Below are 12,891 nucleotides of genomic sequence, written 5' to 3' on the forward strand. Positions count from 1 at the left end.
AAAAAAAAAAAGTAATTCAAATAAAGTTCTTTTGAACATATTCATTTACAAAAAAGGAAAGATATTTATATTGTGATAATATTTACAACATAACAGTTTTACTGCATTTTTTTGTCAAATAAACGCATTCCTGGAGAACGGAAGATACTCCTTTCTGAAAGTGACAAATTTAATTCACAACAAAACTAGCAATAAGTACTGAGCGTTATGCACTTATTAAAAGGCAGTGTAAGTTAAAATAGCATATTTACTTAGCAATAGATTCTGTTTACGCCAAGTTAAAACAGCAGCATTTCTTAGTGACATGCTATTTACACTAAGTGCAAATAGCTGTTTCTGTTTACACTGTTTAAAATTGCATTTTCTGCTATTTATACTACTTATTGCAAATAGTGGCAGTTATCTGCACCTCTGTTTTATAGTACATTATAAAACAGCATGCAATAACACAGTGAGTTTAAATTTTAATTTTAATTCAAATTATTAAATGCATGACGCCTTATTGGGACACTAAAGCCTTCCCTGCACCTACATTAACTTTTTGATTATTTCCTTAATTTTTATTGAAAATAAATGTTTTCTGATTTGAGATGAAATGTAGAAATTTAGGGAAAAGTTTGGCAAAAAGGCAGATTCGAACCCGGGCCGATTGCATCAAAATAAGTACAAAACATTTTACTTTCTGCACCACAGGAGATACTATTGACTATCTTTTTTGTAATTCTAACTTTGGCCAATCACACATTGGTGGGCGGAGTTAGTGTAAATGCCCTCTGCCAACAAGACGGGCTATTTGCATTTAGTGTAAATAGACACTCCATTATTAAAAACATAGAGGAAACTCCAAGCCACTAACATTTCTATGTAAAGTTTGTATATAAAGTTAAAAGATTTACACAATTATTACTAAATGTCACAGAAAACCAAATGTGTAATAATGCATGTACACAGGTACTCTTTATTGTTGTTCTTTTGTATACAATATGTAATTTCTCAGTTGCAAAAACTACAGAATGAACTAAAGTTTATTTCTTTCTGACTTTCAAGGCTCATTCCCTCTTAACCAACAATCTCAGACTCAGCAGCAGTTTGGTCAGGCAGCCCAGCAGATCCAACCACAGACCCAACCGCTCGCGAGCACCAAACTCCAAAACTGCTCCAACGCCACCAATTCCAACATGCCTGGCCTCAATGTGAAGGGCGCTAACCAATCCGCTGTCACCCCACAGCAAGCTGGAGGTTCCTCCAATCCTCCCTCCTCCTCGCCTTCCCCCTCGCTCCCTCTTTCCCAGCTCCTCCTTTCTCAATCTGGCTTGTGCCAAGCTCGAGGAGTACCAGCTGCAACAGCCACCGTTACCCACATCCTGGTGCCCACCTCCAATGTTCCTACATCTTCTCAAGGCTATTCGATGGGTACGGTGACAAACAAATCTAACATGACTGCCCAGACGTTAGTGGTGCAGCCCCTCCAGCAGACGGGGGCGAATCTTAGCACTGAAAAACTGGGTCATGGAACAGGGCATGTGCCCATTCAACCTAAAACGGCTCAGGGGCATAGGCTGCCAGTGCAGATGCCTCCTCGACACCCTCCTCCCATTCTTCCAGCACCACCCAACAATGGGCAGGCTGCGGGGGGCCATCACCCTCCTCACGTCCCAGTTCAGCTGGTCGGGGCGAGGCAAAGCACAGTAGGAAACTCCCAGGCTTTAGCAGTGGCCCAGGCTCGAACCTGTTGCGGCCAGCAGGACGCTACGGCTGTCGTACCTGTCAATAACTCTGGTAGCAATGTTGTTACAATGGTGACTGCTGTGGAAACAAGCGGAGCCGGCATGTGCCTTAAAACAGCCCAAAGTGCCCTCCCAATGTCTACCAATCAGAGCTCAGCATTGAGTCAGGGTAGTCCTGCTTCGGCCACACACTCGATGGATGGACAAAATAGCTCTGGAGATTCTGTTTTCGTTCAGTCTGGACCAGCTCAGGTTAGTAGATAATAGGCGAACTGTGATTCTCTTTGGTCTGTCCATGCTGGTGATGCTCAAGCAGATACTGAACTTTTTATTGTAGACAAAGCCTGGGATCGGCCCGTTAAAACGGAAATCTGAGTCAGATTTACCCCATGAGATGGCAGCCGAGGCCGTCAATGCAAGTGCATCAATGCAAGACTCCGCTCCTCCTCTCTCACCAGCTCCCTCATTAGATACAGGTGGGTCTGTCACAGTGTTTATTGCTGAATGCAGTAATAAAAATAAACGTTTTTTTCCATCTCAGGAATAAATAATATAAAAAATATATTAAAATGAAGAAATCATTTTGTAAAAACTGTTTAGTAAAAATTACTGTTTTACTGTAATTATTAAACGTTGCCTTGAACTGTTTTTGTAAATCCTCATTTCACACAAATTTTAAATTTAAATTACATTTTCTATATACACTCTTCATCTTTAAAAACATTTCTGTTAATGCTGTTAAATTTAATCTTGAAAAATTAATATCCGTTTACACTCTACATTACAAACTTGTGATGCCTGAATTGTAAAACCGACATGTTGTTTTGAATTTTTGCTGTAATTTTTTTTTATCTCAACACATTCAGTTCATATTGCAACTTGGAATAAAAATGATTAAATAATGTAATGTGAAAATTCTATAAATATTGTAATAAATAAAGTAAATATAATAATAATAAAATGTAGACATCTATAAAAAATGTTTATGAATAGCAGTTGAATCACTATTTATTCTTCTTGTTTGTATGAATGCTTTTGCTCTTCTTAACTGTCTGTTTCTCACTGTCTCTTTGTTGTTTAGTTCCAGAGATGGCGTTCTCCTCTCCTCCTACTCTCTCTCTTTCTCTCCCTCTCCCTCGTGGAGGAGGACAGGGTGATCGAGCACCGGTGCCACAGGCTGTGGTCAAACCTCAGGTCCTCACTCACCTCATTGAGGGCTTTGTTATCCAGGAGGGAGCCGAACCTTTCCCTGTGAGTGTATCTGCTAAATGCATTCATTAGTGGTCTGAGAGGAATAGAACACACTCAAACTTTTCCTTCTGATTGACAGGTGACTGGGCCATTGAAAGAACCTGTGGCTGTTCCACCCATCCTACATCCAGAGAACATCCGCTCTGATAGTGAGTTTTTGTGCATCAAAGCTGTGGTAAAATATTTTTTACAATGAAGTTCTCCCTGTCTCTTACACATTCTGTCTGTATATCATTTTCAGAATTGAAGTGTGAATACTGTTTAAGATTTGCACCGGCCAGCCAGTTCAGGCGATCAAAGCGCTTTTGTTCCAAAACCTGTGCCAAGAGGTGAGACCAAATTTAGCCCGTATCATCGATAGATTCTTAAAATGTTTGATTTATAGAATTAATGGAATTATTTGCATCTAAACCTTTTCATACAGGTACAATGTCAGCTGCAGTAACCATTACCGTGTTAGTAGAGGTCTTGAGGGCGTCGAACGGCCATCAGGGGGCCCTGTTGTGCAGGATGTTATTGCTAGACGCAGGGGTCCTCGCAGAAGCAGCTCTGAGATAGCCTGTGCTAAAATAACAGGCAGGCATCTTCCTGTAAAGGTGAGATAGTGAAAATTGCAGCAACTTGATTACGAAATAAAATTTCATGTACAACTACTATTAAGATGTTTAAGGTCAGTAAGATTTTATTTAAATACTTTTAATAACTTTATTCCGCANAAAAAAAAGCCATTCTTGCGAATTTTGTATTCCTTAAAGGAGCCTGAAATAAATGTATCATGGTTTCCACATATTAAGCAGCACAACTGTATTAAAGTGCCCCTATTATGGGTTTTGAAAGGTTCATATTTTGGGAGTCCAAAACAACAGGCATTTTCTTAAAATATGCATTACAAGAGTTATTTTGCAAAAACAGATAACCCCCTTTTTTTAAATTAATTTGTTGAACAACTCCCAACCGATTCATTCAACAGTGTTTGTGAGATTTTAACTCTCCAAAAATGGCACCTAGATGCAAAGAATGAATTCTCATTTTCATTTTGAACCAACACAAAAAGATCAAGAAGTGGACAGGCTATATGCTAAATATTGACGTCAACATTATACACTTTGCCCTTTAAAACTGTTGGATGTTTTGATGTTTTGACTTAGAGCTATGTTAGACACTGCATGAAAGGTAANTTTTTTTTTTAGCATTGTGTGCTAATGAAGACTGGAGTAACAAGTACAAGTAACAAGAACAAATTAACATTTGTGAGCATAAGAGACTTCTGAGACTTTCGGAAACATAAAGAAAGTGTATATACATGAAGTCACCCAAAGGTGAAACTGAAAATCATACTTTTACCTTTTAATATGCTTTAATCAATGTTTTTTCCCTCTCTCTCTTGCAGTGTCGTTCAGAATCTAGCCGTTCTGAGGACATCTCCAGCTGTGAAGGCGAAGAAGAGGAAGACTTCTTGTCACTCTCTCCCAGCTCATCCTTCTCATGCCCAAGACCAACTCACTGTGGTCCTCAGTTAGATGGCACAGCACCAAGTGGCATCCCAGTGAATGAGAACCACTTCCTATCTGGCAACCCGGCTCACTGGAGTGTGGAGGAAGTGTGTCAGTTCATTTCTTCTCTTCAAGGTTAGTGTTCTGATTATCCTCTGAATGTATGCTTTGTGCTCACCTGTATATTTACTTTTTTACATCATATACTCCTCCATCTCTTGCAGGTTGTGAGGACCTGGCATCCCAGTTCCTGTCACAGGAGATCGACGGCCAAGCGCTCATGCTACTAAAGGAAGAGCATCTTATGTCCACCATGAACATCAAACTCGGTCCTGCCCTCAAAATCTGTGCTTCTATCAACAGCCTAAAGGATTGAACAAAGCATGGCGAGAGAGAAGTAGCAGGATCAGAGCTTTATACTTCTGTCACCAGCCTGAGAAACTGAAACTGACGGGCATGAAAAGACATTGGATTTTATACTGACATAGAGATTAATCCAAAAAAAAACAGGAATGAATGACATAACATTTGAAGGGGAAAACAAGTGAGGCCTTATTAAAGCAAATTATTTACCTTAGTGTTTGTTTAGATGTGAAAGTCTGAATTATTAATGATATTTTTCAGTGATGGCTAGATTGGAACTGACTAGTTCTCGCTTTAATTGGTCCTGTTTCCAAACAGTTCTGAAAAGAATAATGGGAGTGATCCTAAAGGAAAGAAATAGCACAAAGATAATAATCTATAATCTTTCAATGACGGAATCGATTTAATTAGGAGGTGATAATGCATAATACATTTCGATTCTGCATTTTGAATGTGCTACCTATATAATATCTGGGCTGTTTGAATGGGCATGTGAGCTTCGTATCTCTGATTTGAAGCAGTCACTGTAAATGTGTAGTCCTTTTTTGTTTGTCAGTTACGTTAAAAAATAGTAATCAAAGTATGACTGATAATGCCATTAGAGACAGTAATCAATGTTATACCTGTAGTGCTTTTGACTATCAGAGTCAAAGATATATGAATAAGTTGCCTTTTCTAAAAACAAAGCAGTTTGTCGACTCTGACAGCTGCATCTTCCTTCAAAACCTCCCGTACTTTTCTCAAAAAAAGTCAAATTGAGTGTCATTTCACTACTTGTTTGGAAAGCCTGTTGTTTTCAGTTTATCAGCACTTGATTAAGGGACTGTTGATTGTATTTAGTGTGCCACTTAGGAAGTTAATACAATTGGATTCCTATACACTATATAACGTTCTGCTATGAATCTACAGAAATGGTCATTGCAGCCGTTGATGATTTCATACGTCAACTTTGCATTCCCGTTTCACTGCTATCAGCGGTTCAGAGACTGTGAGAAATGGAAAATCTGTAGTTATGTTCTCACTACACAGTATTACTGAATGGAAGTAGGTTTTGTTTCTTTTTATAAATCACAGACTGAAGGAGTATTTGGGTAACCAATCCTAGAACAATACGTTTTCTTTTTTTGTTTCTACAATAGATGGTTAGGAAACTTTTCATTTGTATTGAAAAGTAGCGTAATTATTTTTGGGTACAGTTTACCGGCTTCATAGACAAGTATTAGTAGCTTTACTTGAGAGTCTTGCAGCACCGTTATGATGAGGTAGTGTGTAAATGTTTATGAGAGAATGAGAGAGCCTAAGAAAGCTGTTTGCTGGCACTCTAAAAGTATGGCTGAGTTTCTTTGTATGCTAAAATATGAATAAAGAAGGTGCTGTGACATTCACATCCATCTCAAGTCTTTATTTCTTGGTTGGAATATTAAGTATTCTGTTCCTCGTTTTGAGATGCATTGATGGCTTTGTCAATGGATAATGCATAAACAAATTCAACTAAAAGGTTTGATTTTGATTATTGGATTTGACACAAATAAATATCTTTAAATATATGTCAAATGTCAGTGTGGTAGCCTGTTGTGTTTTGAGTGAGTCGTTCTGCAAATTACATCATGGTGCCAGTAGGTGGCAAGTTACTAGGAGGAAAAAAAAATAGAGCCGTTTGTTGCATGTGTTTTTACCACAGGAATCACAAAAGGCAAGGAAAATGAGAACTGATCAGTTTACTAATGTGTACTGATACTTGGAATGAATACCACTGAGGAAAAAAAACTAACAAAAAGAGCAAAATTGGAAATTTTGCCCACACCAGGAAATTTGACTAGATGCATTGTATATTACCTATACATTGCTTGTGTGAAGGCAAAACAAGATAAGAAGAAGAGATGAGCAGAAACTAATTATTGTGTAGTATGGTCTTTACTGAGATCAGAAAATAGATTATATGTTCTTGTTTTTCATGAAGATGTGTTTAAAACAGTTGGGGACAATTTGGTGATTGAAGAGGAATGAAATGGGCCTACAGAAATAAATGATCACATACTACATATAAACAAGTCTAGCTAAAATAATCCATATAAGATTTAAAACAGAATATATAAATCAAAATGTGTAATTTAAAGTGCATTATGGGAATAACGCAGCTGTACATTTTATTGGATGAGGGGAAATCGGGTTGGTTTTCATTCTTTTCAGGTGGGTTTTCAGCCTTGTCATCAGAAAATGTTTCATTGACAGAGCGAAATGAAAATGCACTGTGTCTATAAAGTAAGTTTGTCATTTAATTGTTGTTTATTAAGCTGTTATATGAGTATTATCTTGCTCCCAAGTGTTGAATATGAATATGAGCATTACAGTTCTGCTCCTGTAACCAGTTGGAACAGATAGTCAGTCATTTTCTAGTGACATTTTCTTGAAATCTGTTTAATTTAAAAGTGGAAATGAACTTGCCATGTCTTTACACAAGTTTGAAACTTCTCAGTGTTTATTGCTTTAAACTCCACCATTTCACAGCCTCGCGTTCTTAACTGTATAATAAATTTAGGATTTTATTTAAAATCCTAGAATTTGGCAATGTTGCAATTTGTTCAATGTATTTTAAAGGAAGGATAATATCTGTAAACATTCTCTAAAATTAACATTTCATACATCCAAATGTTTCAATGTCAGTATGGCTGGTCAACACTTCAATCAAGTTCAATCTGCAGGAAGAGCTGGAAATGAATAGTTTCCACCACAAGCGCAAATGAAGAGTCATGTGAAGTTTAGAAAACTGTGTAGTTGTTGGATTCTCCATATCCTGCTTCCTTCAGATACTGTTCAATATCAATCGGCTCTGGCACACGGATAACACTGCTGTCATTGGCACTCTTCTCTCCTGATTGGAGTTTACGCCTGACCTCAGCCAATGAGGGACGGTCATGTTCCTTCCACTGACAGCAAGCTTTGATAAGTGAATAACTGGAGAAAAGCAGTAGCAAGAATTGATTATTGTCAACATACACACTGTACCAGTCAATTAAAATATTATTACACGGCTTTCATCTTTAATTTTGAGACCATGCCCTTCCCCGTCTAATAAACATTTCTCATGTGAAGATATTATTTACTAGTTTTCTGTTTCAGGTACGGCTCAATCTGGAGCCATCTTGCAGCTTAAAACACTTAACCACAAGTGAAAATGGAAGACTTCAATATGTATGGAAAAAAACGTTTTCAGCAGTGGATAGAAGGTGACTCGACTAAACAAACAAACAAAAAACCAACACAAAAAGAACCACATTATGGTCAATGGAACTTATTAGGAGCTACTTTTTTGCGGAAGCTTTGTTTTTAATTAAAGAGCTAGTAAATTAGTCAAACACTAAGCAACTAAGATCAATGTTTCATGTCTAATTATTTACTTTTGTGCCGTGTAATGAGTGGAATTGAGAATAAAGCCCTTCAGTCTTATACAACAGCCCTCCGCTTTGCGTCAGGCTGCCGATAAGCCTGTCAGGCTTTATTCCGCGATAACAACCTGCTGGATGTACATTATCCCTTACAAAAATGAATACAATAATTATTACAAAATAACAATTTACAGTGTGTTGGAGCAGTTGTTTGGTTTCTTCAGGGTTTTTCCTCGCTGATGATACTGTAAAAGTTCTTTTGCAGGGATTTCTGCAAAGGGGACCTCACCTGAAAGCATAAAGAATGGGATAAACAAAATGTGAGAGAAGTCAAAGGTCAGAGTTCTTAATCATTGTAAGATACAGTCAACTTGAATCATCCCAAAATAACCAGACAGCAAACTTACCAAGAGTCACCATTTCATACAATAGCAGCCCAAGTGACCAACTGTAAAAAAATAAAAAAATACATATTTGAGCTGAAAACGTGAATGTTGTTTTTCCTGATAAGATCTATTGTTTATTTTACGTACACATCACTCTTTGTAGTGGCTGGTCTCTTGGCCAGTAGTTCAGGAGCCTGCCATTTTTTTCTCCCAGGATCTTCACTGTAATTTGCAATTGCCGATGTCCTTGCATACAAATCACCCAAACCCCAGAGTTTTGCAGTGCACATCCTGCTGACTAACACACTGCGAGCTTTGATGTTGCAGTGAAGAAGATCTTTGCTATGGAGAAAGTCCTACGGAATCAAAGAAGCAAGAAAGGTCAGAAGATCTCCATCCTTAAAACTGAACTAAAAATAACACACTGGTGTAATATTTGTTCCAACTAGTGATTATATTGCCAGTCCAAATGTTTGGATTTTACACTAAGAAAGTGGTGATAAAATTGTGCTCACCAGTGCAGAGGACACATGTGAAGCCATGGTGAAGATCTTTTTCTCTGTCATCTGGTACATGCCGTCTGGTCCAACATTATCCTGTTTAATACCAAATTATGAGCACCAAAATGAGTTTATTTAGATGCAAGATCAACAAATGAACACATAGCAGGCATTTGAAACGTTGACTTATGGTCTATGTAAGGCTGTTTCCCACTAGTTGACCACTGCTATTAAAACTTTTTTGTCAAACCTCTCACCTGTCTACATTTCCACAGGAATCCAAGCAGATCTCTGTTTTCCATCTCTTCAATAACAGCAATGAGAGGAGCTCTCACGGATATAACTCCCAGAAGCTCTGGTAAAAAGGGATGGGGTCCTAACTGGGAAAGGAAAGATGCAAATCCCAAGAATGACTGACTTTCGTGGCTACTGGCTGAATCTGAGTGAAAGAACAAGAAAAAGGGAGTGAAACTGGAATTCAAGATCTCAGTCAGATGTTATGACTATATCATAAATCATTCAGGCACCTTTAAGCACACGCAGCACCACATTTCTGTTTTCCATACGAGCCCTGCAGAGTGAGACGGAGCTCTCTGACTTCAGAGAGTATGATGCTGGGAGAGGAGACACCCCTTTGAAGTTCTCCGGGAGTCGCTGTCGTGGAAGTTCCCTGGGCTTTGTGAAGGCTAAAGCTGCAGCGCCGAAAGAGCCTCCTCCATCGATAAAGGCCACATTGTTGGCATGTTCATTTCTATAGGAGTCTTGAACTGGGCTGAACGTCATGTAAGATGTATTGTCCAATGCTATGGGCTCACCTTCAAGAGCATTCAGACCCTGGGGAGCTACATATAGGGAGATAGAATGAGAGACTGTTTAGGTGGAACTCAATGAGTTAAAGTATTAAAAAAACAGAACACCATATTTATTTAAATATATTATCGATCACATATCATTTTTGTTTACTTGAAGTCATTACTGGAACCATTTTGTGCAAACAGTATGTAGATTAGAGGCGTGATTCTTAAGCCCTTACCATAATACATAAGCACAGTTGTTTGCATTTGATATGCAGCATTTATCCTCAACACTAAAGCAAATGTTTAATCCCTGTATTATGCACAGACTTTATCTAAGTTATTAATTAGGAAATACATTTTTGTGATACATTTTTATTAAATTGTAAAATGTACAGTTTTCTATTGCATACATGTAACGTACATGCAAATATTTGCATATAATCCAAACACTGAAATACATGAATATATATTTAAAATGGAATAAAACATATATGTAACACTCACCATCAATGCCTTGCAAGTTTCTCCTACTCCTGGATGCTCGAACGGACCTGTGTTGCAGGCGATCCACTTTCTCAGGACAGAACTTCATCAGCAGCAGAAACACCAGCGTGATTAAAAAGCTCATCAAAAACAACACCGGTACGATTATAACTTCCTGTTCATACACACGGATCTCTGAGGACGCAAATCACATGTTGACAAGGAATATAAGTGACTTTTTTTTTCATTTTAGCTTACAACTTTAGATACATACTCGTGTAATGGTGATGATGTCTTCGTTTTATCGGACAGTCATGATCTACTCACCACACAATGTGTCTCCAGGTTTACATTCAGAATACGCAGAACTGGAATTGGTAGCCATCCTGCGCAGGGACAGAATGTGAATTCAAAAGGTTGGAGATTTTGAAAATTAACTATTTACTTGTTGACCGAAGAAAGCGTTGTGTTTCAGGTTGATTCCAAAATTTGGAGAACACTAAAACAATATGGATTTCAATTGTTCTACGTCTCCTATAATAGCAGTATAAAACATCATACTGAATTCTGGGTCAGCGTAACATGATCAGTGTTTCTAATCAGCATAAAAGGCTTTGGGTAGTTGAGACACATCAGTTTTTTTTTTCAGGAAATAACCCCAGAAAGAAAAAAGGGGGGAAATATTAGGATAGATTAGATTAAATAGATTTCACATATAAATATTTACTTTGTACATAAGTAAATTATGAGTGTGTACATGGTGAGAGTATCTTGTGAGTACAATCTAAAAGATGCTACTACACTACACACACACTTGTGCTCCATGTGCAATATGAGATGACCTCATTTGTGAGCAAACAGTGAACACCCAGTCTCGTGGTTTCTAAATGTCAGTGCAACAGTACTAATATTTATTATACTTTGAGTGTGTTGGTTGGTGTGCATGGCTGCAATTGTCAGTTGCATTGTGCTACTAGATAAATGTGCTGTTTCTATGCCTATAATTGTGGCTAAATGTGTTTTCAGACTGTGAAGTAAAAGGCCACTGTGTTAGCTGTTTCTGGCACATACACGGAACAGCCTTTATTAGACTATGAAGCTCAGCCTGTTTGTCTGCATTTTTCATTCTTAAAGACGACACAACGACACGTCATATACACAGAAGTACATAGGGAAACCCACATAAGTGACTGCGATGTATTATATAAATATCTTGACTTAGTAAGTGTATTTATAAATAGTGCATTAAAAACTTTTCTTCAGCAAATATTCAGCTGATCAAAAGTGACAAAGACATTTATAATGTTAAGAAAGATTTTATATTCCAAATAAATGTTCCTTTTTAACTTAATATACATTAAACAATCCAGAATTTTTTTTTTGTATCAATGACAATTCATACAAACAAGTGTGGTGCTGAAAATTCTGTTTTGCGAACACATATGTAACTTACATTACAGCTGTTAAAATAAAAAACATTTAAATAAATAGTCTTTTTTTGTTTTGACACCAACATATGTGTTCTGTTTGTAATACACAATAAATAAATAAATTATCAAATCATCTGACAGCTAAATCCACAAGTAGGTCTGTTTTGTAAACAAAAAGACTAAGTCACATATTTCACTTCGTTGGCTTTGTCTGCAGATCTGTATTAGCCTACCTGATGGACACTGTGGTTGTAGGTGGCTTCAATCCTTGGTCTTCAGTCTTTCCTTGCGTCTCTATTCAGATAGTTGTCCATAATACAAATGCTATCCCATTGTTGAATGCATCTCTGTCCCATATTTTATTAGCCCTCTTCCTTGTTTCTAGAGAATCTCCTTATGGCGTACTCACTAAGCCTGCTTGTGTTTGTCTAGGTTGCACCTTTGCTTGTGACTTAGCTCCACCCTTTTTTCACCTGTGCTCTGTCTCTTCACTTGCTGTTGTTGGTAACACCCCTCTTTTCTGCAGTGCTAAAAATATTTCTTTATGCCCAAAGGGTTTATTAATGCACCGAGCCATTTCTGCATATTACAGAATATAATTTACATGTGTCAAACTCTGTGGAATTAGACTATATCCAGTTAAATGCTCAGACCCTGCCATTATTTCTACTTGTGTTAAACTAATCTCATCTATTGCATTCAGCTTTTGTGACAATTATTTTCTTCCTGAATCTAGCTAACCCGAAACCTGATAATCCAGCTCCTCAAGTTTCTCTAGAATGTTCAGACATCCAGGCACGACTCCTGACTCAATCAGCGTCCATTAAAAACAGTAGAAGAGGGCGTGCAGGTTTACCTTTTATCCAGTGTTTATGGTTTAGAATGAAAGCTGTTTCGTCAGCACTTGCATTCAGTGTCTGACAGCTGATGGTTTACAGGACTTCAAATAGTCCATAGTAAGATTTTCATCAAAAAACAATTAAAATCGGTTGATGGGCAAGCTCTAAATATTTATGATAAGTCATCAAATAGACATGACAAAGGCTATATTTATGTAAGGCAATATATATATATA

General features: G+C 37.6%; 2 protein-coding genes across 2 annotated transcripts in view; one reads left to right on the forward strand and one right to left on the reverse strand.

The window, feature by feature from the left end:
• LOC122332237 (polyhomeotic-like protein 1) overlaps positions 1–6,219 on the forward strand; it is a 9,129-nt gene extending 2,910 nt beyond the window's left edge. The window contains exons 8-15 of the mRNA XM_043229528.1: positions 1,048–1,979; positions 2,065–2,203; positions 2,809–2,978; positions 3,058–3,127; positions 3,220–3,307; positions 3,403–3,574; positions 4,369–4,606; positions 4,696–6,219. Of these exons, the coding sequence (XP_043085463.1) occupies positions 1,048–1,979; positions 2,065–2,203; positions 2,809–2,978; positions 3,058–3,127; positions 3,220–3,307; positions 3,403–3,574; positions 4,369–4,606; positions 4,696–4,847 (1,961 nt within the window). The 3' untranslated portion in view covers positions 4,848–6,219. The remainder of the gene's footprint in view (positions 1–1,047; positions 1,980–2,064; positions 2,204–2,808; positions 2,979–3,057; positions 3,128–3,219; positions 3,308–3,402; positions 3,575–4,368; positions 4,607–4,695) is intronic.
• A 510-nt stretch (positions 6,220–6,729) lies between these two features.
• LOC122332238 (tyrosine-protein kinase STYK1-like) lies at positions 6,730–12,271 on the reverse strand. Its single transcript, XM_043229529.1, has 10 exons — positions 12,050–12,271; positions 10,714–10,772; positions 10,408–10,581; positions 9,634–9,948; positions 9,364–9,545; positions 9,122–9,202; positions 8,754–8,962; positions 8,628–8,668; positions 8,413–8,509; positions 6,730–7,789 (listed from the first exon to the last, which is right to left on the reverse strand). The coding sequence occupies exons 2-10, from the start codon at positions 10,769–10,771 to the stop codon at positions 7,594–7,596; spliced, it is 1,353 nt and encodes a 450-aa protein (XP_043085464.1). The 5' UTR covers position 10,772; positions 12,050–12,271; the 3' UTR covers positions 6,730–7,593.
• Positions 12,272–12,891: the final 620 nt, after the last annotated feature.

Source organism: Puntigrus tetrazona, unplaced genomic scaffold (genome assembly GCF_018831695.1).
Source record: "Puntigrus tetrazona isolate hp1 unplaced genomic scaffold, ASM1883169v1 S000000007, whole genome shotgun sequence".
Taxonomy (NCBI): Eukaryota; Metazoa; Chordata; class Actinopteri; order Cypriniformes; family Cyprinidae; genus Puntigrus; species Puntigrus tetrazona.

What these genes read in the sequence shown, in the direction of transcription:
- LOC122332238 (XM_043229529.1), bottom strand. Translation starts at nt 10,771, where the DNA reads ATGGCTACCAATTCCAGTTCTGCGTATTCTGAATGTAAACCTGGAGAC. An exon ending in ACCTGGAGACACATTGTGTG is followed by an intron (nt 10,582 to 10,713) that starts GTGAGTAGATCA and finishes TTGCGTCCTCAG; the next exon opens with AGATCCGTGTGTATGAACAG. An exon ending in CACATGTGTCCTCTGCACTG is followed by an intron (nt 8,963 to 9,121) that starts GTGAGCACAATT and finishes TTGATTCCGTAG; the next exon opens with GACTTTCTCCATAGCAAAGA.